Source organism: Podarcis cretensis (genome assembly GCF_951804945.1).
Source record: "Podarcis cretensis genome assembly, chromosome: 7".
NCBI lineage: Eukaryota > Metazoa > Chordata > Lepidosauria > Squamata > Lacertidae > Podarcis > Podarcis cretensis.
Genome location: NC_137176.1, coordinates 28,308,784 through 28,336,219, shown reverse-complemented (window position 1 = coordinate 28,336,219; position 27,436 = coordinate 28,308,784). Strand labels below are relative to the sequence as shown.

Sequence of the window (27,436 nt, the reverse complement as noted above, 5' to 3'; positions counted from 1 at the left end):
AAGATATAAGAAGATTAATATAATGATCATCATATATACTCCTGGTATTGAACACAATTATAAAATTTATAGAAAAGAAATTTAAAACTGACTTCCATTTAATCTCACTGTACTTTGTCTGTCCATTACTTTATACCACACAGTTACATATTTCTTATATAATTTCTTTTTACCTTCCTACAAACTTATATTTATACAATACAGGGATCAGTCTAATTCTGCCAAGATGTTTCCTTTTATTCGATAGTTTTCTAAATATTCTTTAAAGATTCTCCAATCCTTATAGACTTTTTGTTTTGGTTGGCCTCTTACTCTTCCTGTCGCTTTCGCTAGCTGCAGATATGCCATGCTAATTTTAAATGCATTGCATTAAACCTTCTTAGATGATGATGATGATGGTTGCAGTTGACTGACATGTCCTTGAAGCTGCACAGGAAGAACTCAAAACCAACAATCTGTTGCTTTCTTTAGCATAACACGGACACTGGAGGGACAGACCATTCCTGCAGCATCTGTGGAAAGTCTCTGAGCTCCGCAAGCTCCCTCGACCGCCACATGTTGGTCCATTCTGGCGAAAGGCCTTACAAATGTTCGGTGTGTGACCAGTCCTTCACCACCAATGGAAACATGCACAGGTGAGAGCTGGCCATGAGGTGACAGTGTGGGAAAAGGTTGATAAATGTGAGAGTGTGTGTTGGTGACCGTTTACTGCATGCCCTGTTCCACCTGAGGGCTGCAACTCAAAGAATCCCTTCTTTCCGGCATCTGTAGCCTCCTTCCAAGAGCTCCTTGCATTTGTCCCTTAGAATCATAGTTGTATAATCATAGAGTTGGAAGGGCTATCTAGTCCAACCCCCTGCAATGCAGGAATGGACAGTGTGTTTGGTGGTGGAGATTTGAAAACCCTGCACACATCTGTTTGTGATGCCCATGGATCGTGGCGCTTTTCTTCAACAAGTTTCCAAGTACCAATAATTTACTAATACTCAACAAGGTTCTTGTCATTTTTAGGACCCAGTCATACCTTGGTTTGCGAATGCCTTGCGAGTCGAACGTTTTGGGTCCTGAATGCCGCAAACCCGGAAGTGAGTGTTCCGGTTTGCGAACATTCTTTGGAATCCGAACGTTCGACGCACCTTCTGCGGCTTCCAGTTGGCTACAGGAGCTCCCTGCAGCCAATTGGAAGCCACGCCTTGGTTTCCGAACGTTTTGGAAGTCAAACGGACTCCCAGAATGGATTCTGTTCAACTTCTGAGTTACCACTGCACTAAAATACTGCCCCTCTAAAGGCATCCCTAATTTGTGCTTGATTTGTATGTTGAATCATATATACTTCAGTTCCTGAAATGTGTTGCTGCTAAACGACAATACTTCTTTCTAAAATGGGCAGTTTTATAAGACTTCAGTCCTATGCATATACTTGTGGAGTGGGGGTGGGGTGGGGAGTAAATACCAGTGAACTACGGTGGGGCTTCACTTCCAAGTAAGCACATGTAGTTAATAAGCCTACACGAAAGTGAATCCACAGGAATTGTGAATTGTCAGAGCTGCCTCTAGGTCCCAGCTCACAGAGGACCAACGCTAGGCTGTCGTAATGTACAAAAGTCTTTATTGAAGTTCAATTCCCATTTCAAAGCCGCAGCGCGCAGCCCTACATCTTAAACCCTAGATCGGCGAAGTCCCGTCTGTATCTCCTCCCCTCTGACACCAGTTTAAGATCCTAGCCCTGCTCCACCTTTTCCGCTGCTCTCTTCTCCTCTGGGTCCTCCTGCCCGCTGGGGCGTTCCCCTTTCTGGACTCCTCAGATGCTGAGTCGCTTAGCTCCTCCCCCTCCCTCCGGCGGGCTTTAGGACCCGGTTCCCAATCCTCATTCTCTGCTGTCACACGCTCCTGTACATTTGAACTTGCCTCTCGCGCCAACCCAGTGACCTTCCTCCTGACCGTTACACTACTTCTGTCACTGCTTCCCTCTTCCGGGATACTGGCCGGATCTGACCTCCCCTCCGTTGTCTGACTCTCCGATGGAGGCGTGGTCAGCCCTGACTCCTCTCCTCTCCCTGCTGGGGGAGACGCTACTCCCGATACCTGTGACTCTTCCCCCCCACTATGCTCCGGTGGGGAAGCTGGTCCTGATTTCCAACTGCTGCTCTGGGAGTCCCCGCTGGCCCCTTGCTTCTGGGGTGTCCCCCTTGGGACCCCCCTTGCCCTGGCCACCGGCGCCCCCTTCTGTGAATCTTCCGATTCGCTGGAGAGGCTCATGGAATCTCTCGGGCCACTGTCATCTTCTCCTACGCTGCCCTCAGATTCTTCCCCTTCGCTCTCCATCTCCCCTCTTCCCTGTGCTTCTGCTCCTGAACCCCTGACAGGTGTAAAAGCTGGTAAGGGACGTGGGTGGCGCTGTGGGTTAAACCACAGAGCCTAGGACTTTCCAGTCAGAAGGTCGGTGGTTCGAATCTCCGCGATGGGGTGAGCTCCCGCTGCTCGGTCCCTGCTCCTGCCCACCTAGCAGTTCGAAAGCACGTCAAAGTGCAAGTAGATAAATAGGTACCGCTCCGGCGGGAAGGTAAACGGCGTTTCCGTGCGCTGCTCTGGTTCGCCAGAAGTGGCTTAGTCATGCTGGCCACATGACCCGGAAGCTGTACGCCGGCTCCCTTAGCCAATAAAGCGAGATAGGTGCCGCAACCCCAGAGTCGGTCACGACTGGACCTAATGGTCAGGGGTCCCTTTACCTTTTTAAGAGCTGGTAATAGATGTTTCCTGTCAAGGCCCAACTTGGCATCATGTGAAAGATCCATATTGGACTCTTCAGAATCTATTGTCATTTTTGTTCCTGATGCTTTCGTGTAGTTGCCAGGAGGAGGAGTGACTTGGGATTGGTAAAACTGGCACTGTTCCCCCCCCGCCCCTCCATGGCTGATAGCAAGGTTTGCAGGCGAGTGGGATTTCAATAGGGAACTAGAGCAGAGAGAAGTTGTTAACACCTCTTGAATCACAGCTGTAATACTCATTGCACTTCTCCACCCCAAGGTTTGGTACTCTGTGCAAGGAGCAGTATGAAATGAGATAGGGATCTTTGTAAACCGATTGCTAATCACAGAGCGGTTTGTATTAACTTCGTGTCTCTAGGCAGATCTTCAGATGTGAGCTTTAAAGCACAAATTTCTAGGGAGGCAAGCCCAGAGGGGAGGGTGATTTCCCTGCCACCCACCCCCTCAAGAGTTTTATAGGACGCTCTGTTTCCCAGGATGATCATACTCTATGCTAAAGAGCCGAGATGCATTCCCAGTGATGCAAAACGAAATGCATGCAGATGCAGCTTGAAACATAGGCAGATGCTTTATTTGCACCCAAGAATTCTCAATTATTTTTTATTTTGAATTAGATGCTTTTTTTTTTTGGCCAGGTAGAGAGATCCAATGCCCAAATGAGGGAGAGGGACAGATAAGTGAGCAGCAGATGACCTTTTTCAGGCTGGTGGTCATGTACTTTCATTGGGAGCCTTTTGGGTGCCATGAGCTGCTAGTTTGCACAGCCGAATGCAACATTGGGCAAAGCAATGAATGTGATTCTTTTGTACAGTGGGCAAGCCCTTTATCCTCCCCACCCCTCACACAACCCTTTTCATCTTCTATCCAGGCAAGGAAGAGGCAGTATTACAGTTCAGGTGACACATTTAAGCTAGGCAATGTCACTCAAGGAGGGGAGTGTGGGGCAGAGTTGATCAGGGGCAGAGTTTGAGGAGCGGGGTCAGCCCTGAGAAGGGTGTGTGGCCTTCAGAGGAACACTGAGGGTCAGGCGTAGAAGGCTGGAGGCCCCTGGGACTGAGATGTCTCCCCACCAACTCTAGCAGTACTTTTCTTTATGAAGAAAGCACACAGAATTTGATATAATCAAATGCTTTCTTCTAGTAAGCTCTCAGATATGTCTACGCCCCATATAGCCTCCTGGCATCTTGGTTTCTTAAGAACGTCCAGTCAGATGCCTTCAGGAAACCTTCCCGCAAGGTGCTAAGGTAGCAGTGTGTCCCTGCTTAACATTCAGAGGTGTGCTTCTCTTGCACTTGGAGGTTCTCTTTAGCTGTCCTTGGCTAATGACTTTTGCTTTTCCTACTCCATGAATTCGTCTAGTCCAGGAATACAATTCCTACCATCCTTGACCATGGACCATGCTGGCTAGGGCTAAGGGGAGCTACAGTTCAACAACCCCTGGAAGAGAGCCTGGCATGGGAAAGCTGGTTTAATCTTTCCTAAAGCCACATATATAGTGGATGTTGCTGTGCTGTATAGTCGTTCAAGGAGCAAACCACGGTATTGGTATTCCATCGCTCTCCTTAATACTTTTCCATGCACTGACCCTGCAAAATAGTGTCAGGTTGACCATGCATCTTCCCTATCTTACAGTTTAATGTTATGGAGAAGCCCAGTATAAGAGAGAGGCAGCAATAATGTGTTTGCAGAACCACTTTGGTGAGCTGTGCACCTCGGGAGACAATGAGCATAGAATTTATGTTGACACCACTTGCCATATCTTTCTGCTCTGCAGGGCTGCCCATTCAGATTTGCTGAGATGTGTGCCTTAGGTAGGATCTTGGTAAAATGGTCACTGCCTTGCTCCAATGCACCTAGCTACTTTTGTCCTAGCTCTTTGCACAAACCAAGCACTTTTTATCCCAACACCCCATGCTGCTGCTTCCTCGGTCACATGGGCAGAATCCTGCAGCTTTAGTTATTTGACACATGCTCACTCCTGATCGGAGAAACAAGAAGAACGTTGCTCATCTCCTATGCCGCTTTCCCAAGACACATGTTGCCAACTCCCTAGAGACTATATATGAAAAAGAGAAGAGGCCCAGAGAGGAGGAGATGTCTTAACTGCTTCCCTAAATGCCTTACCTTGTGCAATCCTTGAGCTATTCTTTTTTTTAAAAAAAAACAACAACAGATTTGCTGAGGCTTAGTGTGAAAGTTCCAAATAAGCTATTGAAATCCCCCCCCCCAATTCCTTCCCCATTTAAAACTTGAGACGCCTGTGGAATTCTGGTCAGGTCCAGAGGGCAGTGCTGGAGGTGCTCCCATGCTCCATTGATAAAAGTAAATACGAACTTAATACGTGCAGGTTTGCAGTTTCCTTCTCGAGTCAAAAACCGGTGCCAGAAGACATCCCATTCCCTTGAGAAAACAGCGAGCTTATCCTGAATCAAGCAAAGGTGGGGCTCTTTGGGCTGAAATGTTTCAAGTTGCTGCGCTTGAGTCATATCTGCAAGGGCATGCCTTGTGCCACGCATGTTAATAACATGCCTAGGTTTCTTTTCCAAGAAAAAAAAAAAACCTATTCCAAATTGCACTTCCTTCAACCATTTTTACTCAACTTCCCCAACTTACTTTCCGTGCAGGTGTTCCCTGTTGCCCTACCCTAGTTGCATCTCGTGGCATTGTCCCAAAATACAATGTGTGTTTCAAGCACAACAGCTTGGCTATTAATTCCATCTTCTTGGAGGCTTTGCTTGCAAGGTAACAGGCCGCAGGAGAGAAGGCATTGACATCGATTAATGATGCATTAACTTCTATTAACAAGGCAGGTTTGCAAAGTGAGGGCCTTCTGGGGTTGGTAGCTTTCTGCCAGGGTGAAACGTGTACCTTGGACAAAACCGCATCTATCATTCCATCACCCCCACCTTCAGCATGCTTAAGTGGTTAAGGTAGAGCCCCCTTTTCCTCCAGCGTTGTAGACTTTTTGCTTTTTAAAAATCTAATTCTCTAAAATAAGAGTATTAAAAAGATGAGCTAAGTAGGGGGGTGGGGATTGGATTTCGCATACTCCTATAGTCCAATGGTACTAATTACCTTGAGTCTATTCCTCACTAGAGGTCTTTAGCGAGAGGCTCCATTGGAGATGCTCTAGCTCTAGATTGCCTGCATCATTCAAGGGCTTGGATTAGGTGGCTTTCAATTCTGATGCTTCTCTGAACCTGCAAACTCAAATGATCACATTTAAGAGGCCGGGGTCTTTTTCTTTTTACACAAAAAGAGAGACAGACAAAGTTCCAGTCTTTTGTACATGGTACATCTTCTGAACTTTTCCTTCCTATGCCTAATCTTCATAAAAGGCAAACTGGTTTAGACACGATCTCGCTGATAGCATCTTCCTGAAGTGCCTGTTTGTTTTCTCACCTGGATGGTCTAGTTTCTGTTGTCAGCCTTAAAGATAAAGCCTCAAAGGGCACACGGAAGTTTTCCTGCCCAAACCTCTTCGTAATGAAACGGGAGTGTGATTTCAGTGGGGCTTGCGCCGGAGAACATGGATTCCTCCTGTGAGCTTCTCTCGAATTGCTCATAGCTTCTGCCCCTTTGTTGTCACTCTTGGGTCTAAATTTCCCTGTTGTGCCAATTCTGCAGGACAGAGCTTGAACAGAATGTCCTTTAACAAGCTGCCCTACTTACTTCAGACTGGACTCTTTCATCACACTGCACCTTGCGTTTTAACCTCCCTTTAAGTACCTGTTTACCAGTGTGGTGTAGTGGTTAAGAGCGGTAGACTCGTAATCTGGTGAACCGGGTTCGTGTCCCCGCTTCTCCACATCCAGCTGCTGGGTGACCTTGGGCCAGTCACACTTCTTTGAAGTCTCTCAGCCCCACTCACCTCACAGAGTGTTTGTTGTGGGGGAGGAAGGGAAAGGAGAATGTTAGCAGCTTTGAGACTTCTTCGGATAGTGATAAAGCGGGATATCAAATCCAAATCCAAACACAGCTTATTAAATAAATGGCCGGAGTCTTAGCTGCATGGTGTTCTCTACAGATGGCGGCTGACTCCAGCTCCTATCAGCCTCAGCCAGCATGACCTGTGGTTAGAATTTGGGAACTGTAGTTCTATATCTGGAGGGTCACAGGTTCCCCACCACTGCCATAGCCATTAGGCTGGCATAGCAGCAGTCATTGGCTCTTCTGTGTAGAAGTGCTGAGCCATGAATTCAGGGGGGCAGGAAGTAATAGTGCAGAAGAAATTACCCCCAGCATTGCATGTTGATGGCTTTGAAAGCAGCCCTCGTCCCTAGATATGTTCCAGCATATTAGAGTTGCAAGAGAAGGGGGCGCTTGACTGCAGGTTCTGTCACATGATGTGGAGCAGGGTTCTGTGGCTCATCCACACTTGCTCACTAGAATGTGGCCTGTGGACTGACCTTTGCATGTTGAGAAATCAGGCTTATAGATTTCCTCAGATTGCATGGCGTAAGACTGCATAGCTCAGTAGCAGGGGACAGGTTTGCATCCTGCAGTTCCCAAATCCAATCCCAGGCTCAGCTCCTGTTCAGAAGAATCAAGTGATGGCAAGGTGATGGGAAAGACTGCTGGCTGAGACCCTGGAGACCTGCTGCCAGTCAGAATGCAAAATGCCAAACTAGATAGGCAATTAGTTCAACCTGAGATAAGATAACTTCTGCCAGTATTCTTCTGGGTTATATTAGGTTTTGAAGGGGGGGGGGTGTGTGACAACAACCTGAGCTCACTTTTAAAACTCTCCACACTGGTGAGATGGATACTATAATGTGATTTCTTTCCTTGTGTGGATTGGTCTTTGGTCACCTCTGCTTGCACCATAACAACGTAATCTGTAGAAGCTTTGTTTTCCAAACCATTCTATTCATACCTATATTTTTGAATATCTGCATATGTTATGCTTTGAGTCTCCTTAAGTAATTTCAGAGGCAGAAGAAATAAATATGGTTTTGGTGTCCGAATTAGTGCATTTAAACCAAACAGAGCACATGAGCGGCCACAAAGCAAGTTTGTGCTGCTCTCAGGCACTATGCATGAGAATCCTAAGAATGCAGTTTACAACGATCAAGGTTGTGGAGATAAGCCTGGTAGTGATTCTTGATGAAAACTCAGCACACTAGTAAAAAAATGCCCACTCCCAAGAAAGGACCAGTGTCCATCTGTTCCAAATTCCAAGATCCTTTCGTTGCCCATAGTCTTGCAAAAAAGGGTGACTTTTTAAAAGTTAACTTTCACTCGTGGCTTCTCCTCTTCTTCCATCGCATTTGCAATGAACAATGTATTCTTATCTAAAAATTGTTAATCGGCCATTCCTTCATATCCATGACATGCACACAATTGCTCTCCATTTTTGTTAATTATGTACAATGGAAATATGCAACGTGACTGTACCTCTAAACTTCGTTGTGTGGCATTTTCGTTTTTAAGAAGTTCTATATTGGGGGGGGGGGGCGTGTTTTGCTGCTTTCTGTGTAAAGTTAGCTGTGTAAAGTTAGCTCCTTTGTCAGAAGGATAGCGCCAAAAATCAAAGGAAGCAAAAGAGAGAGGCAACGTCTCAAAATCATGCTGGCAAATTGATCTGTAATAATAGTCCTAATATTAAAAAAAAGTAAAATGCCCAGCAAGCATAGCTGTCAACTTTTACCTTTTCTTACGAGGAATCCTATTCGGAATAAGGGAATTTCCCTTTAAAAAAGGGAAACATTGACAGCTATGCCAACAAGTTGCAGTTTATGGCTCGCTTTCTCGGAGGCAGAAGAAAAGTGTTCTTCTGTCAAGGCGACGCATGTGCAAAAAGTATTTGTCAGTAGCGTTTTGAGGTTTCGCCGTCCCTTTCCTGTTGCTTGGTGCCTCCTTCGTGTCTCCTTTCCCCCGAAGCACATTGCTCAAATAGCAAGGCTTGTTAATTTTCTTTCTGTGACTTACACGTCACCCCTTAATCTTTTCAAACCCAAGTTCATGCACTGGGTGTGGAGGTGTGTGAGAGAGTCCCCATCCATGAGTCTTCAGATGTTTTGGGAATTCTGCTCTCCGGCTTTGATCTTGCCCTGAGCCTAGGCGTGGGTTCTCCTAACAGAATCACTGTATAGTAGTTTGTGTTATATGCGGAATGTATCCCTAGAACCTAAGGTCTTGGAACAGATTGGATGCAGTCTAAGGACATGTTCACAGAATTATTTGTTTTGGGGGTTGTGTGCAATGCAGGCAATGTGTCTCGCCAGCACAGACCACCTGCGCTGTTGCATTATTCCCCTCAGATACCGAGGAACTGGTAGGGTCTGCATATCCTCACTTATTACCACGAAAGGGAAAATCCTAGGAAGAAGTCACAATTTATTCCTAGCGTGCTTATAGTTGTGACCTACGCAGCACCAAGAAAGGACTAAAAGCAATGGGGCAACTTGTTGAACAGTGGCATGTATAATGGAAAAATAATAAAAATTCTGTGTTCCTTTGGGAGCATTTGCAGGTGTGCCCTGAATTGCTTTGCATCAGATAATTTAAACATGGGATTTCAGAGCGACCGTTAGAAAAGCCCTGCTGGCTCAGGCCCAAACACCCATGTAGTCAAACATTTCATTTTCACAGTGGCCAGCTAGATGCCCATGGGGATCCTGCAACAACAACTTTCTCTGCACTTGTGATTCCCAGCAACTTGCATTCAGAGGCATGTTGACAGCGAAGACGCACAACTCCGTGGCAGAGTGACGGAAATGTTTTCAGTTTAGTTCTAAGCGGTGTAGCTGCTGATCTTTCTCTCTGCAGGAGAAGTACAGCTTAATGCTGATCTTTCTAAGTCATTCTTTGAGAGCAGTTAACAGACATGCTTTGAATGGAATGGAGCAATAGCCAATCCTAGCCCCTTTAGAGTTGAGTATGAGAAAGAGAAAGTGAGATGTTTGCAAGCACACATACCTTAATTTTTTAAGTGTACACTTAAAAAAATGATGTGGTCCCTTTATATTTTTGTAATGTTATATTTACCGACCTTGGGTCAGTTCTGTGTTAGCATAGGCACCATTTCTGTAAGTGGTGAGTTCTGTTCCCCTTTGCTGACTTTCTCTCCCTTTCCCATATGGTTTATCATCAAGTCTTTACGTTACAATTGTCCAGGACATAGAATGCTCCCAGTGTCATGTTATTCTGCCTTGCTTGTTGTTATGAGCATTGACAGCCAACTTCTTATGTACGGTTTACGCTCTTGATCATTCGAGTCTGCAGGCAAGTTGCGTGCAAAATGAGAAAATGGGAGGTGATGTGACAGGCAAACTCCCATGCTGAATTTCATTTTCTTTGTCTTTATTCCCCTTTTTAAAAAAAACAACACACACACAAGAAAAAACAGAATAAAATTGGTGACAGTTTCTTGGTCTTGTTTAAAAGAGAGCTGACAAGAAAGGTACGTTCTGATATTTGCTCATTCTTGCATGCCAAAGCAGAACCAGTTGGGCAAGTTGGAGTGGGTGGGAGTTGAATCTAGCTGCTTGTTAAGGTGGAACCAGAGCAGCAGTTACCCAGAAGCGCATTTGAGAAGAACATAATCGAGTGATTTGTTTTCCTCATTCTCTTTGTAATTTCGTGTACTTCCTTGTGAAACCTAACTTAGCCCTATAGAGCGATTATTCAAAATGGAGCACATTGATGCTCATTCAAGCATTTATCTTGTGCACTTAGTAAAGCCTTCTGCCTGCAGTTTTATTTCATATGTACTAATTGTGAATTGAGTCTCCAAATTTGGATCTTTACGTAGTCAAAAACGGCAGAAAGGTTAACTGGTTATCAGGCCCAAAGCCAGCAGGGGAACCAGACTCTGAGCTTTCCTAAAGGAAGGCAAGTCTCTAGCACTCCTACAAAAAAGTTAGGAAGCAAAATGTTGAAGTATCCATCTAAGTAATTTCATTAAGATGAGCCAACTTGGCTGTTCCCACCACTCAATCTTTTTAGACAATGAGTGATATCAGAGCTGTGATTGAATGTGAGTTGTTTGGACAACTGGGGTCTGTCCTGAAGATCAGTTGTTTTCCTTCCTCCTTCTCTTTAGTTAAAAGTCTGGTTAAAAGATGGAGCTTTCTGGAACTGTGTGAATGGCATTTCTTCTTCTTCTGATATTTGTGGACTCTTTAGTGCAACTGGATATCTACCGTATTTTTCGCACCATAGGACGCACTTTTCCCCCTCCACAAATGAAGGGGAAATGTGTGTGCGTCCTATGGTGCGAATGCAGGCTTTCGCTGAAGCCTGGAGAGCGAGAGGGGTCGGTGCGCACCTACCCCTCTCGCTCTCCAGGCTTCAGGAGAGCCCCACCGCCAGCCCCACAAGCTTGGGGGACAGCGGGGAGGCGGAATGCCGCCATCCCGCTGTCCCCCAACTTGGTTAGAAGGCTGGCGGGGGGAGAAGCCAGCTCCTCCCTGTCGCCAGCCCCGCAAACTCGGGAGACAGCGGGAGAGGCGCAGCGCGCCCTTCCCGCTGTCCCCCGACTTGGCTACAAGGCTGGCGGGGGGGGGGGGGAGAAGCCGGCTCCTCCCCGTCGCCAGCCCCGCAAACTCGGGGGACAGGGGAGAGGCGCAGCGTGCCCTTCCCGCTGTCCCCCGACTTGGCTAGAAGGCTGGCGGGGGGGAGAAGCCGGCTCCTCCCCGTCGCCAGCCCCGCAAACTCGGGAGACTGCGGGAGAGGCGCAGCGCGCCCTTCCCGCTGTCCCCCGACTTGGCTAGAAGGCTGGCGGGGGGGACAGCCTGCTCCTCCCCGTCGCCAGCCTCGCAGACTCGGGGGACAGTACTGGGCTCCCGCTGCTTGCGGAGACTAGCCTGCATGCAGAAGCCTGCGCGTGCTGAGCTCAGCGCGTCCAGGCTTCGCGGACCTCTCCGCAAGCAGCGGGAGCGCTCCCATGGCTTGCGGAGACTTGCCTGTTTCGGGCCTGGGGTCGGGGGAAGCTCGAGCTTCCCCCGTCCCAGCCCCACGCCTGGGGGGGAAATAATTTTTTCCCCTTTATTTCCCCCCCCCCAAAAAAAAACTGGGTGCGCCCTATGGTCCGGTGCGCCCTATGGTGCGAAAAATACGGTATATTAATGTTTTCCCATTGTGTGATCATCCGTCCTCCTCTCACCCTGGGGACCTTGGAGGGAGATGATTGTGCTGATATCCTTTTACATTTAGGGTGTGGTTAAAATGCCCTAAAGAGACTGAAAAATTCCTCCTTGCTACAAGGAAGAATCATGAGAATCACTGTATCTTTCTTTTATTTTTTTATATCATGCCTGTGAGACAAATGGAGTGAAACTGGCTTAGGAGAAACTCACTAGCTGTAGCATATATATGTTATGAGATGATATATAAGGTATGATATACATCATAGGCAGGAAAAATATAGGCATTTGTACTTGACTGGCACTTCATCAGAAACTTGAAGAGCTTCCTTGTAGGAAATAAACAGAAACCATGATGCTGCCATGTTTCTTTAAAAAAACCCAAAAACTCACACATTAGGAGTCCTTGCTTTTCTGTACTTGCTTAATACAAATTTCCCATTCTCCATAGTATTGCACCCCTCATTATTTGGAGAATGTGTGTGTTTTGATCTCTGTGTCATTAATTCTCTGCTTCAAAAGCTATAATGAATTGCCCTGTGGCTGATCATCTGGTGGGGTCTGGAGACTATTTTATCTGGCAACTGATGGTGAGAAAAGTAGTGTGTAATCATATATATCTACTCAAAAGTTCCCTGTTAATGGAGCATAGGATTGTATCCTAGTTGTGTTTTTAATTCTGTATTCTTAAAACTTCATATTGAATTTTGTAATACAGGAGAAACTGATTATTTTCGCTCAGGTTTACTTCTGCAAATGGGAAATAACTACAATGATTTTTTTTAAAAAGATGCACTAGTAAGATATGTGTAGGGTGCCTTTTAGGGATTAAACTTCATTGCCTATCATTTTTGAGATGAGCTAAAATGTGTAGCTGAGAGGGTTTTTTTTTTGCATGCTCTCTGTCAAATATCTGTTGAAGGCAAGTCTGGGAAAAGTGAAAGGCATCTAATCTTGCTAATTAAGATCACACTGTAAAAGCACTGCAAAGGGCCAGCGTGGAAATAACTGTTCTCATTGTATTTTGTACCGCAAAATCTCTGGTATTGCTAACTCCATTAATCTCTGCCCTACCCTTATTTGAGGGGGGACACCTGTTGAACTTGTAAAAAGAATAAACCAATTTACTGTACTGAATAGCAGGATCATTCTAGAATATACAATTTCCCCAGTTATTGCACACAAAATTCCAATGTATCCTTCAGGTTATAATACTGGTCTGGGGCAGCCCATCCCATTTTGCCGCCTCCACTGAAGCCTTGCTTACTGGGGTTGCGTGGCAACAGCTTCTGATGAAATCTCGTTGAACTCCCGCGAGATCTTGCCAGAATCCACTACTGCTTCTCCAGTGATGGGTGGGGTGTCAGCAGGGGTCCCGCCCCATGGGATTCCACTGCCCAGGGGGACTGCCTAAGTCCACTTCCTGGTCTCACCATGATACTGGTAATATCATAATATAACATGGAAATTGAGGTGTCTTCTCTTGTTGCTGTAGATCATCAACGAGGGTTGTTTCATTGTTGACAATTAAGCTTTAATATAAACAATCAGCTTACCTCTGACATAACCAGATACAATTTATGGTGCAATATATGGGTTGAAGGCACATTATCGATAAGTCACATGAATTAATATAATTTAATTATCGTCATCATCGTCTTCTTTTTGGTTCAGAATCTATAGTGGAACAGCCGGCTCATTTTTTATATATATTCTCTTCTCTTCCCTTTCCAACCTGATTTTAGACATATGAAAATCCATGAGAAGGATCCAAATGGCACTACTACAAGTACAGCACCTGCCTCCCCACTGAAACGCAGGCGGTTGTCCACAAAACGAAAACACAGCCTAGAAACCGAGGCAGACAAAGAGGAGCGAATTCCAGCCAAAAAGGTTTTTCTATAATGTTTTCTGCAAAATTTCACCATACGTTGAATCCAGGAATCCTGGGAGATGTAGTTTCCTCCTCACACAGCTACAGTTCTCAGGATTCTTAGGGGGACGTCATGTGCTTTAAATGTTTATGGGATGTGCTTTAAAAGTAGGGCGTGGCTCTGCCCAAAGTTACATTCTCCCCCTCCCCCTTTCCCTTTATATCTTTCCATTTATTCCAGGGATGGGGGAACCTGCAGCCCTCCTAGATGTTTTTGGACTCCAACTCCCATCAGCCCCAGCCAGTGTGGCCAGTGGTCAAGGATGATGGGAGTTGTATTCAGACAAAAATATGGGGGACTGCAGGTCCCCCTTCCTTGATTTATGTGCGGGGTGGGGTTTTTTTTTGAAGAAGAGGATGACCAGCTTCAAATTATACATTAGAAATTCTCTTCATCACATGGCAATGGAAGAGAGGAGGTGGGGACATTATAATAGGCTTGTGGTTGCCAAAAAGTTCAAAAATGTAGGTGTGTATGTGTGTGTGTTGTACACATTCATTTTTATGAAGTGACATGTGCTATGATGTCACCTGTAGGGAAGTAGGATGCTTTCAAAGGTGGTTTGAAAGTCGTGCACGCTCTACATCCCTATATACATCAGACCTGCTCACTCAGTCCCTGAGCTGGGTCTTTTTTTTGCTGAGGAAGGAAGGTCCGGTGAGGGCGTTTGCCTGAATGGGAGTTGACCCCTCCATGCAGCTGGGGGCGTTGCTTTGTCGGGGACTAGAACCAAGTGGAGAGTTTGATTCGTGTTCAAGCAAATGCAAGTCAGAGCCTGCCGCCCCCCCTCCATGAACCTCCCTTATGGACCTTCCTTGCTCAGTGCAGGACGATCAGGGCCAACGCACACAAGATTTGGATGTGCCCCAAGGTTTTGCGGGGCTTTTAACCAGGGCACATTCAGGCAAGTTTATGAGCACAGCCTTCTGCGTTGCTTCAGCCTGGTGCCGTTTTAATGCAGTACAACGTTGGGCAAGTGTGAATGAACCTGACAGATGGCTGCTACTGTGCAGACAGACACAAAGGAAGTCCAAAGGTCCAAATGATCATCTCCATATCTGCAGTGGCTGACCTGAAAAGAGGATGTCACGAAAACATTGAATACAGCGTTTTTATGTCTGCTGTTCTTATAAGACTGTTGATTAAAAATATTGTTGTTTTTCTCAGAATCCCTCAAATTTCATGGCTGGCAATGACCCTCTTCTCGGAAAGCTGTTTTCTTTGATGTAGAAACACATAATAAGTCACGCTCCTCATCTTATGTGTTCATATTCTGTATGGCGGGGAGTATTTAGTCTCGGGCAAAACAATGGGAAGGTTCAAAGCAGCCCAAAGAGGCTGGAATCACACTCCATGTGAATTCGTGCGCTCAGTCAGGTTTTTGCATGAGAGAATTCTCCCTTCTCTACCAAACAGGCCGTGGAGGAACTGCAAAGTGGTGAAGCTGAGAAGAAGGCCGAAGATGAAGTTTATCGTTGTCCAGTGTGTTTCAAGGAATTTTCGTGCAAGTATGGGCTGGAAAGCCACATGGAGGCGCATCCAGACACCTCACTGAGGTAATAAAAGAGCACGGGAGATGTGGCTTGTTGTAGAAGATGGTGGTTTGATGCAAATGTATGTTCCAGCACATTTTAAGCCCTCTTGAATTCAGTGGGACTGAGTAAATGAGGTTATTTATGTATTAAACCTCATTTGAATCTGACTTGAGGTTATGTTTTCGTTAAAACAATTTAAATGTTCTTCCAGTTGCTGTAAGTTTTTGACCAAGTGGCAAAAGCTCTGGGGGTTGGCATGGTGCTGATAGGATTTTTGTGTTGGCAAGTCGTGATGAACCATTGTAGGGGAAAGGCTATGGTTTTGTAGTTGAGCCATCTGCGTTGCATGCCAAAGGTCCCAAGTTCAGTTCCCGGCAGGGCTGGAAGACACCCTCATCCTGAAACCATGGAGAGCTGCTGCTGCTGCTGCTCTTAGTCTGGGTAGACAGTACTGAGCTTTGACAGACCAAATGGCCTGATTCAGTACAAGACAACTTCCCACGTTCTATGTAATCCGCTTCTTGCAGATGAGATACCAGAGTCCAGATGCACTCCGTATGTTAAAAGCACATGTGAAGAGACTGCATAGCTAAGCTCCCCCATCAATGTGCCTGATGGTTGCGCATTTGGCAGCAGTGGGAAGAGGCCCTGCATGCATTTTAATGTATGAGCATATAATGCCTCCATGTGGTGGGTGTTGAAGGGGAATCCTTGGCAAACTGAACAAGATTCACCTTTCTCATGGAGAAGCTCAGCATGCATTGATGGATGTAGTTGAATTCCTAGGATACTCCTTTTATCAGGGAACTATTCACGTTGAGCATGTTAAAATCCAGGATGTGGGGGCTAGAGCAAGTGTGCAGGACTTTTGCTAGGAAAGGTAGCACATGTTGGGTTTTGCTTAAAACAAAAATCCAGTTTAATTTTATTAGTTTATTAACTGGGTGAGTGTTTCTTGGCCCCCTGGCATTTGTGCTGTGAGGTTCTACAGGGTTCTGTTCTTTCCCCAGTGCTGCTTAATATCTATGTGAAGCCATTGGGAATGGTCATTAGACGTTTTGGAGTGAGGTGTCACCTGTATGCTGATGACACGCAGCTCTGTTTCTCCATAACATCAGAAGAGGCTGTGAAAGCTTTGAACCTGTGTCTGGATTCAATGTTGGTGGACTGGATGAAACTGTCTTTGAAACCTGGGAAGACAGAGGCTCTTTGGTTGGGTGGCTCCCTTGTTCAGGAAATTGGCAAGTTACCTGTTCTGGATGGGGTTGCACTCCTTCTGAAGGAGCAAGTGCATAGCTTGGGGTTTTTCCTCGGTGCATCCTTGTGACTAGAGGCCCTAGTGTCATCTGTGTCCAGGAGTGCCTTTTACCAGTTGATTTGCCAACTGCGGCCATTCCTCAACAGGGATAGCTTGACCGCTGTAGTCCACACATTGGTAACCTCCAGGCTGCATTACTGTAGTGCTCTCTGTGTGGGGCTGCCCTTGGGTCTGGTTTGGAAGCTCCATCTGTTGCAGAACGCTGTGGCCAGATTGCTGATGAGAGGTTCTGGTCAAGAAAGTGTAACACCATGCTTAAAACAACTGCACCGGTTGCCCATCTACTGCCAAGCCAGGTTCAAGGTTCTTGCATTGACTTGCAACTCCCTGAACAACTTAGGTCCAGGCTATCTCAGGGACCACCTGAACCCTTCCATCCCAGCTTGATCACCGAGATCATCTTCAGGAACATCTCTGATTGTTCCCCAAGTTGGTGAGGCTCATTTGATGACAATGACAAACTGAGCCTTTCATGTCATTGGCCCGGTCAAGTGGAACACCATGCCAATAGAGATTATGGGGGTGCCTTCTGTGCCAACTCTTAAACTTTTCTATTCTGCCAGGTCTATGCAGGCAATTAAGGGTACACGCACCACAATGGTCTACTGAAGTTTTTAATTCTTTTGCTTTTAACTTGTTTTCAACTTGTTATAAATTTACTACATGGTTTTATATTGTTGTGAACGACTGTGATATATTTTAAAGAAAGAGCGGTATATAAACAAACAAACAAGATTTTTTACACTGCCTAGTAACTAATGTTCTCAGTAAACAGTACAATTTAAGAACCTTTAATTAAAAAAACAAACAAACAAGAAAAAGCTTCATCACCATAGAACGCTTCTCATTGACTTTTTTTTCTGCGTAAGATTTGGGTGACCTGGCTTGGATTGGTACAATGAGTGGGCATGAACTAGTGACAGGGCTGCCCCCCCCCCGGTTCTGGTATTACCAAATGAGCAACATTCATCCCAGGGCAAAATAAAAACAAGAACAAAAAATGCCTGGTATTACCTTGGATTTTGGTATCGCTTTGCTGAGTGAGCCCTATTATCTTCTGAAATACAAAAGTCTGGAGGACTAAGCCCCTCCTTTGTTTACCCACCGAAGGAAAAACACATCCTTAATCCATTGATTAGGTAAGAGAGACTCTTCCCCGCCTCCCACCCCCCCTTTTTAGGGCAGTCTCTTTTGATGATGTAAAGCCTTTACATTATGCATCTTTGCCAGATAATTATGGTCAGGACAAGTCTCCTGGGGGAGTGGGAATAATGGGACCTTTTGTTATGTTAGACAACTGGCTGGAGCAGTGAGGCCTCTTGCCATGGAATTAACTCTTCCCATTGAGGCTCTCCTCCTAGTGAACTGTCCTGAAGTTACACCCTAATTAGCTGCATTAGCTAGACAGAGCAAGGCCATCTCAGGGATGTCTCCTGTGAGGGACCATTATTATCTCTGGCTGGTGTGGCAGGCACAACACTATCCTTTTCATCCTCCTCCCCTCCTGCTAGGGCTATTTAAAGGCATCAGTTTTCTCTGCAGCCTGTCCCACCAGAGAGGCTCCAGCTATTTCGGTGCGTTTACATAGGAATGACCGATATAATTAGCAGAGCAGGGAAATGCCACACAGCCAATAAGGCAAACAAGAAGCCGCCTCGGCCTTCTTCTCTCAGAGCCTTTTTCCTTGTGTGCGGCTTTCTATTCCTGCCAAGGCTATAAATCTTCTCCTAAATTGCTCATCGGCTTCAGAGACTCAAAACACGGTTTTCTGAAAGCTGCAGGGCCGATACGGTTTAAAGTTGTGTTGCCTTTCTATCCAGCCTTTTTCTCCAAGGGTTCTCTGCTCTGTATCACTGCCCCACTACTCAATTTACCACAGTTCTCTCGCATGGTTTCAGCTAAGGCTGAGCAATGTCTAGTTTTCAACATCATGGTATAACCCCAGCTAAACACTGCAATATACCAATAGATCACAATGTCTGAAATAAGGATGGAACTATGAACAGTGGCACCTCGGCTTAAGAACTATTTGGTTTTTAAAAACTCCACAAAAATGGAAATGATGTCTTGGTTTGAGAACTTTACCTCGGTGTAAGAACGGAATCTGAATGGTGGAAGGGCACCGGCGGCGGGAGGCCTCATTAGGGAAAGCGCGCCTCAGTTTAAGAACAGTTTTGGTTTAAGAACGGACTTCCGGAACGGATTAAGTTCATAAACCGAGGTACTACTGTAGAAGCAAACAGGATAACGTCTTGGCAACTGCTACTACTTAAGAGGTCTAAAACCTGTACTATTTTACTTACCTTTAACACATTGTTACAACAGAGCAACGGGTGGCAGGAATCACGAGAGAGGCGATGACGGGCTTCGTGATTCCCCCCACACCATGATTTTTTACATAGCACACACCACGGCGTGATTTGTGATATATTGCCATGTCGGATACAGTGGTACCTCGGGTTACATACGCTTCAGGTTACAGACTCTGCTAACCCAGAAATAGTACCTCGGGTTAAGAACTTTGCTTCAGGATGAGAACAGAAATTGTGCTCCGGCAGCGGGAGGCCCCATTAGCTAAAGTGGTGCTTCAGGTTAAGAACGGACTTCCAGAAGGAATTAAGTACTTAACCCGAGGTACCACTGTATTGGGAAACAGTTACCGCAGTGTGGACTTCAAACTGATAATGGGTGAGGTATTGATACCTCACCCAGCCCTAGTTTAGGCTGAGAACCAGGTTTGATCCCTAGTGTCTCTAGTTAGGGCTGGGAAGGACGTCTACAGAGGCGCTCAGCCAAGGAGGTCTGAACTGCTTGCTTGCAGGGGGCTTGTGCCCTCCACCACACCATCTGTGTTGATCTGCCTCCATCCTCCACCCCACCCCTGGCCTTTCTCTGATTTCCTACCTCCTGTAGGTAGCATTGTCAGTTCCGTCCGAAACACTCGTTCCATTAGTGCAAGAGCTTCCCCTCTCCTCCCATGTTCCGCCTCCAATTTTGCTCCTAGTGTTGTGGGAACCCCAGAACAGATTTAAGGGGGTGCAAGGGAGGAGGGGAAGTTGCGTTTTCCAAGCAGAAATCCTTTTGCTGATAGAATGTGTTGCTTAGCACTGTATTGGATACAGGCCTAAATGTTTAGTAATGGTGCTAGCCCCTTTTTATTTTTTCAGGCGAAAGGGTGGTAATAGCTATAAGCTGCCTTGTTGGTCCAGCTACACACACGGGCAGGGGGAGCTTTTTAACTTTGGCTTCTTCCTTGGACATCACAGCGGCTCTTGAGAGTAGCCACTGTGCCTTTGCTCTGCTCACCGGCAACTGCGGAGCAGCTGTTTGATGATGCTGTTTCTCCTCCTCAGAGCCCATGTGTGGAGAGACAGAGGAGGGTTTTGTCCCGAAAGGAGAGCAATGTGGCAAGCTGGCTGGTGTTAACAGGGACGTTAACCAGTGCACATTTTGACAAGGGTGAACAATGAAATCCTTTCAACAAGGAATAAGTCTCTTGCTTTAAAGTGCTAACTGGTGTTCCTTCTTTTCAAAGCTGCTATATAACTATGTTAAAGAACAGCATTCCTCTCTATGCTTCCCTCCTGGAAGCGAGTTTGATTCAATTTTGTTTTTCAAACAAAGTAGCATTTTTGTAGATTTAAGAAAATAATTTCTGTTAACGACCAGTGTGTGCTATTTGAGTGTAAATGATTGAGCCTCGCATTGGGTCAGTGCAGCTTGGGTTAATTTTTTGTTTTATTACAGTAGCTAACATCTACATGATTTTTTTAAAAAGGTAGTATAGGCCTAGGCACTGACATTGGGCACGTTACAAACTTTGGTATTTCTGGATTGCTGTTGGCTTTTACATGAGCGAAGTTAACTATGTGCTTAAACGCCCATTGAAAATAAGCAGAACCTAAAAGGCTTCATGTAAAATGGAACAGAGTTTTGTCTTTGAAAATACATTCACGTATGGATAATCAAAGTGCCTTTGAGCTTGTACAAAATGCCTTTCTTTCACTGCTAAGAACCTGCAAGCAAGGAATGCACAGTAACACAAAAAAGGGATATAAATGCAACCCACGCACCTTTTTCTAACATGAGCTCAAAGTGGTGTATATGGTTCTCATTGCTCACAGCAACCCTGTGAGGTAGGTCACCCAGAGTGTTGTGTGGCCGAGTGGGACTGCCTTGCAAGCATAGCATCTTCTGCTGTCATTTGTCGCTCTGCTTAACTCCTTCTGTCTTCTTCAGTCTCTTTGTTGAGTAACTTAGCCCTTCCTTATTTGACTTGACAGTCTGTGTGGGGTATTCTTGTTAGACTGCAGGCTTCTCCCTACCCCTCTTTTTTTGACATCATCACGCACAAAGTATTTCCATATGTTTCTAAACCTTTTTCAGTTTGAGGTGTCCAGCTCCTTGCTTTTAAATAATGCTCACTCGGAAGCCATTAAACAGAAGAAGAAAAGTGTGCTGTTTTTTTAATCTACTTTCTTCAGCACCTACAAATAGTTGGCTCTTACTGTGTACTTTTCCTCATATAGTAGTAGTAGTAGCAGCAGCAGCAGAAATTAGGCCCAAAAATGTGAAAAGGAGTCTCACTATATTTAAGCAAATATTTGTTTATTTTTCTTACCCTTGATTACAGTTAGTACTAAAGCGTTGAGAGGCCACACGAGTGCTTATTGTTAAGCTGATTTAAGTGTATTCTGTTGCTCAGCTTGGCAATGCCAGTCCAAGAAACTGGTTTCCTGAAGCAGAGGCCAAATGGTACCTTTTCTCCTTGCGGAATTACTATGCCCCTTGCAAGCTGTTGTCTATGGTGCCTCCGGGTTAAAAAATAAAGGCAGGACTCTTCCTTTTACTGATGTACGGTAGTTGCTGGGGAGCAGCAAAACAACTCGTCAGCTGCCTCTGTGTTGGCTCCTTTTACACCACAAATAATGGCATCCATAGTGGTAGGAGGCTAGTCAATTAACAAGCAAATGTTGTGGACTAGTAACTTTTGACATTTGCAAGACCACGCTGGGATGAGATGAGGTCTGCTACTCCTTGACGCGGGTGGCGCTGTGGTCTAAACCACAGAGCCTAGGACTTGCCGATCAGAAGGTCGGAAGTTCGAATCCCTGCGACGGGGTGAGCTCCCATTGCTTGGTCCCAGCTCCTGCCAACCTAGCAGTTCAAAAGTCCGTCAAAGTGCAAGTAGATAAATAGGTACCACTCTGGCAGGAAGGTAAACGGCGTTTCCGTGTGCTGCTCTAGTTCACCAGAAGCGGCTTAGTCATGCTGGTCACATGACCCGGAAGCTGTACGCCGGCTCCCTCGGCCAGTAAAGCAAGATGAGCACCACAACCCCAGAGTCGTCCGCAACTGGACTTAACGGTTAGGGGTCCCTTTACCTTTACCTTTACTCCTTGAGCTGCTTGAGATTTGCTCCAAAAAGCCCTTGTTGTCCTCCCTGTCTGTTGTCCTGCCTCCCTGCAGTACCAGTGAATTATTGAGGTCAGTAGCAGGGGAAAACATGAGAGTTTTGTTAATATTTCCCTCAGCCCTTGCCATCTTCCATGGACCCAAGTGGTTTGCTAAATAATAGTATCTCTGCGCGAATTGCAAGCGTTTTTTGAGAAGCCCAAGTGGGGTTTGCAAATCCTGGGAGACCTTGAGAGTTGAGAGACTGCACTTACAATGACCCTCATTGTCTTTCTGGAGAGATTTAGAAACAAGGTGCCAGAGAGTAGGTGGGAGGTCTTGGGAAGAGTGGTGTGTTGAAATCAAGAGTGTCTGGCTGATACAGGCTGTTTCAAATGTTTCTGGGTGACTACTTTCCCCTGCTGGCTTTTGCTTCAGTTTTCCATCTGCAGTCATGACAACAGGTGTTGAGTGTTACTTCAAATGCTTTCTGGCCTTGCGGTGATTCTGTACTCACATTATATGAAGTAATTCCAAGATACCTTCTCTCTCTGTGAAGCATTGCCTATAAATTTTCCCCAGGGCTCTGAATTTGCAGTGGTCTGTGTTACAGTGGAAATGGTGTTGCAGTAATAGTAATAGTAATAGTAGCAGCAGCAGCAGCAACAATAACAAACAACAACTACGTCAGCCTGCCGGCAACGCCTGTAAAAGGAAAAAAAAGTGGAAAGTGAGGTGTTCCAATGGGTTCAGGAAGCTGTATTCTTGAGAATTGCAGTGATACCAACGTGCTTATGAGGATTGGTCAAATCACTGAGTTGAAGTAGTTGCAGGAGGCAGCATGTTAGCATCTTCTGGAATAAGTATAAAGAAAAGGGAAATTAAAAACAAAACAAAAACAGATCTTGAAAGGCAATTGGAAAGCTTTTTTGTGCTTGATAAAACTGCTTCCTGCACCCAATGGAGTCGTTCTCTTTGCATTTGGACTTGTGGTGCTCATTTATTCAGTATGACAAGCAAAAATGAATGTTACATACTAACAATTAAAATGCTATGCTTAGGAAAAACCCAGTTTCTAATGAAACATACCAGAGCACTTGCATTTACATATTGCACCAGAAGACGACGAGTGGAAGGAGACTCCAAATGATAACATGGAAAGTTATTTAGATAATAAAGATTTTCAAAAACCCATATATTCCAAACATCTGAGGAATGGTTGGCTTGCTGCCATATTTGTATTGTGTGACCAAAGAAGACCCAATGGGACACAACAATCTCAAGGACCAGGGAGGGTGGGCAAGGATTTGCTGCTGGGACAAGGAACTCCAGGAGCTGTTAGTGGAATGGGGGTGGGGAGGGATTTGAGGTGTTAAAATGCCAATGACCAGTCCTTTGTACATACCTACCCATTGTATGGCCTACTAGGCTGGGTTGTAGCCTACAGTTTATGCATTGCGATCTAAGTATCTGGCCTTTGTTGAGGAGCCAGGAGTCTTACTAAGCTTGTCAATATGGCTGGTGAGCTGCCTGCAGCTTGGGTTATAAACTGTCTGTGCTGACTTCAGCTACTGAGTTTCCGTGATGTGCTTCCTTTTGATGCAACTCTGAAAATACTAACTCAAGTATGGTGCATCCTTGTGTCGCATTCCCACACTGTCACCATCCCCTTACACTCTTCTCCAACGCCATGACAGTGGTATGGAGAGCTGGATCTGAGCCTCTGTGTATTGAGCCAAGAGTATATAGCTGGCTGACTTTTCCTTCTTGTAGCCTCAAAGGACTGCTGACCTTCTAAGACTAGAAGATGGACAAGAGTAAGAAAACAGGTGCAGCTTGCCCTTAGGCAAGTTGTAAAATACAAACTCCTGTTGGTTTTGGTGATTGTACTGGTATTATTTGATAAGTAGCTAACAGAGTAGATGACAATAGATGAGTGTTCTGTTTTTGTTGGGGTAGGTGATGTGAGGTTTGCTGAACATTTAACCAGGTATGTGACATGGTACTTTAAAATTCTTCATAAGTTCTTTTTCTTCTCCCCCCTCCAGGTGTGACATCTGTTGCCTTTCCTTCCGCACGCACCGGGGTTTGTTGCGGCATAATGCGGTTATTCATAAACAACTTCCAAGGGACCCACTGGGAAAGCCTTTTATTCAGAATAACCCTTCGATTCCTGCAGGCTTCCACGATTTGGGATTCACAGATTTCTCCTGCAGGAAATTTCCTCGCATTTCTCAGGTATCTGCCCCATTTGGCTTTCTTTCTTTCTTTCTTTCTTTCTTTCTTTCTTTCTTTCTTTCTTTCTTTCTTTCTTTCTTTTTGGGAACAAAGCGCTTTTTGATCTGTGATTTTAAACCTGGGCTGTTTTTATACTGTATCTGTTGTGCTGAAAGGTAGTTTTCTGTTTTTTTGCTGAATTTATTTTCTTTTGTTGGTTTTGACCCTATTCCGTTGGGAGGGGGTTCAAGTATTGCTTTGTTTGTATGTATGCTGCTCAGGGAATATTTTTGACAGGTGACTCTATAAATTCAGCAATTAATAATTGTGTACAAGGAGTATACAAGCTAGCCGCTTCAGGAGAGTAGATGATTTCTCCTTCACCTCTGGCTGCATGACGTTTATTTGCGTTCTCGTGTGGTGTCTCGTAGGTCTGGTGTGAAACAAACCTGCGGCGATGCATCAGTGAATATCACCGGTATGTCTGCGAGGTGTGCAACAAGGCGTTCCCCATGCGCTCAGCACTCAAGCTGCACGCAGAGACCCACGCCGCGGATCAGGAAAGAGACAAGCACGAACTGCCCTCGGAGGACCCAGACCGGAAAGCTTACATGGCATCCTTGGGGCTGCAGCATACCAAAGACGTTGAACCTGCCCAGCAGGAGGAGCTGGCTTCAGATGAGGCCCAAGAAATGCAGCTCCGAACACTGAAATGTAACCTACCTCAGGAACCTGGTAGTGCTAACCAGTTGAACATGTCTCCTCTGGAGGCTGCTTCTGTGGGAGGGCCGTTCTCTGTCCTCACCCCCACGAAAGAAAACATGAAGCTCCTGTCACTACAGCCTTTCCAGAAAGGCTTCATCATTCAGCCCGACACTAGCATTGTCGTCAAGCCCATTTCCGGCGAGCTGGCGGACATCCAGCAGATCTTGAAGATGGCTTCCTCTGCGACGCCGCCGATAAGCCTCCCGCCCCTCTCGAAGGCGCCTCCTGTCCCCTTGCAGTCCCTCTTCAAGCACATGCCTCCGCTGAAGCCAAAGCCCTTGGTGGCCCCCAGGACGGTCGTCGCAACGTCGACGCCTCCTCTGCTGGTCAGCACTCAGCAAGCCTCGCCCGGGTGCATCAGCCCAAGCCTTCCTCCAGCGCCACCCAAGCCGCTCAGAACCTCCGAAGAGTCAACTTTGGCCTCTCACCTTCCTCACGGTAAAGCAGGAAACCAACCCAGCCCTTCTCCCCAGGCCAAGGCGGAGCCTTTGAGCCAGAGCGAGATGAAAACGCAGCTGGAGCAAGACAGCATCATCGAGGCCCTGCTGCCCTTGACGATGGGTGGGAAGATCAAGCAGGAGGTCATGGAGCGGGACTTCAAAGCCATGATTGCCGGGGCAGCAAGCAAGAAGGCCCCCGCCGTGAGGAAAATGACGTTCCCGTGTCACTTGTGCAAGCAGGTGTTCGCATTCTCCGGGGTCCTGAGGGCTCACATCCGCTCCCACCTGGGCATCTCCCCGTACCAGTGCAACATCTGCGACTACATTGCCGCCGATAAGGCGGCGCTGATCCGGCACCTGCGGACGCACAGCGGGGAGCGGCCGTACATCTGCAAGATCTGCCACTACCCTTTCACGGTGAAGGCCAACTGCGAGCGCCACCTGCGGAAGAAGCACCTGAAGACGACGCGGAAGGACATCGAGAAGAACATCGAGTACGTGGCCAGCAACGCGGCGGAGATGGTGGACGCCTTCTGCTCTCCGGACACGGTGTGCAAGTTTTGCGGGGAGGACCTGAAGCACTACCGAGCCCTGCGCATCCACATGCGGACGCACAGCGGCTGCCAGAAGAAGAAGCCGTTTGAGTGCAAGGAGTGCGGCACCGCCTTCTCGGCCAAGCGCAACTGCATCCACCACATCCTCAAGCAGCATTTGCACATCCAGGAGAGGGAGATCGAGAGCTACGTGCTGGCTGTGGACTGCACACCTCCTGAGAGCCAGCCAGGCACCCTGCTTCTCGAAGACAGCGCCTACCTAGGCCGCAAGCCCATCGCCCCCTTCCTGGAGTCGCAGAACGGCTTCTTGAGGGGCGCCCCTTCTCATGCATCGATCAAACTCGAAAATGCAAGTAGCTTCCCTATGGAATTCGACGAGCCTCTGGACTTCTCGCAAAAGAACAAAGACCTGAACTCTGTGCTGGTGAAGCAGGAGAGCCCGTTCGGGTCTTCTGTTTACGACGGCTCTATGGAGCCCATAGACTTGTCGATTCCCAAAGCTCCAAAGAAGGAAAAAGACGATGGCGCTCCGAGTCAGGATACGAAGGAAGGGCACGAGGAGAATCTCCACAACGGCCAGCAGGCTCCTCCAGTGAACAATAACCCGGAAAACAAAGCTCCCGGGCATTCCCAGCCATTGAAGGGTCCACTGCATTTGACAGTCCCAATCATTTCTCCCTCCCTCCTGGGAAATGCTGCCTTGCTTCGGCCCTTGAGGCCTAAGCCACCACCCCTCTTGCCAAAGCTCCCCGTGGCGAAAGAGCTGCCACCCCTTGCTTCCATTGCGCAGATTATTTCGTCCGTGTCGTCTGCTCCTGCTCTGTTGAAAACGGACGCTGTGGACTCTGTCCCCAAAGCAGCTGCTGGCCCTGAGAAGCTGGGGACCCCAAAACCGAAAGCAGCTCCTGCGGCTGCAGCCGAGGCGGACCCCATCATTTCCACCGACTTGACGCCGCATGCATGCAGCCCCAACGGGCCCCAGAAGTCCACCACGTCTGGCTCTGTGAAAAAGAGAGGCCGGAAGAAAGGGGCAAAGAACAAGCTGAAGGCAAGCAGCAGCAGCAGCGTGGACCTGGAGTCGAGCGGGGAGTTCGCCAGCATAGAGAAGATGCTGGCAACCACAGACACCAATAAGTTCAGCACGTTCCTGCAGTCGACGGAGGACTTCAAAGAAACAGCGGCTGACCCAAATGGAACCAGTGAGGAGGAGAAAGAAACAGCCGAAGACAAACTCCTAGGAGGAAAGAGAAACGCTTACTCAAATTGCTTTCAGAAAATCAACTGTCCTCATTGTCCGAGAGTTTTTCCCTGGGCGAGTTCCTTACAGCGGCACATGCTCACTCACACAGGTAAGAGAGTTTTTGTTGTGAAATGGCCTTGGGGACCCATGCAATGGATGCTTGCTGTACAGCACATCCTTAT

The 27,436-nt window shown here is 46.7% G+C and overlaps 1 protein-coding gene across 10 annotated transcripts in view; it reads left to right on the top strand.

Annotated features, from left to right (window-relative positions):
- Positions 1 to 27,436, top strand: part of RREB1 (ras responsive element binding protein 1) — a 135,787-nt gene that overhangs the window by 87,311 nt on the left and 21,040 nt on the right. For all 10 annotated transcript variants that reach the window (XM_079984900.1, XM_079984903.1, XM_079984904.1 and 7 more), the window contains 5 exons: positions 472 to 635; positions 13,603 to 13,750; positions 15,208 to 15,347; positions 24,087 to 24,276; positions 24,687 to 27,363. In XM_079984900.1, the coding sequence (XP_079841026.1) occupies positions 472 to 635; positions 13,603 to 13,750; positions 15,208 to 15,347; positions 24,087 to 24,276; positions 24,687 to 27,363 (3,319 nt within the window). The remainder of the gene's footprint in view (positions 1 to 471; positions 636 to 13,602; positions 13,751 to 15,207; positions 15,348 to 24,086; positions 24,277 to 24,686; positions 27,364 to 27,436) is intronic.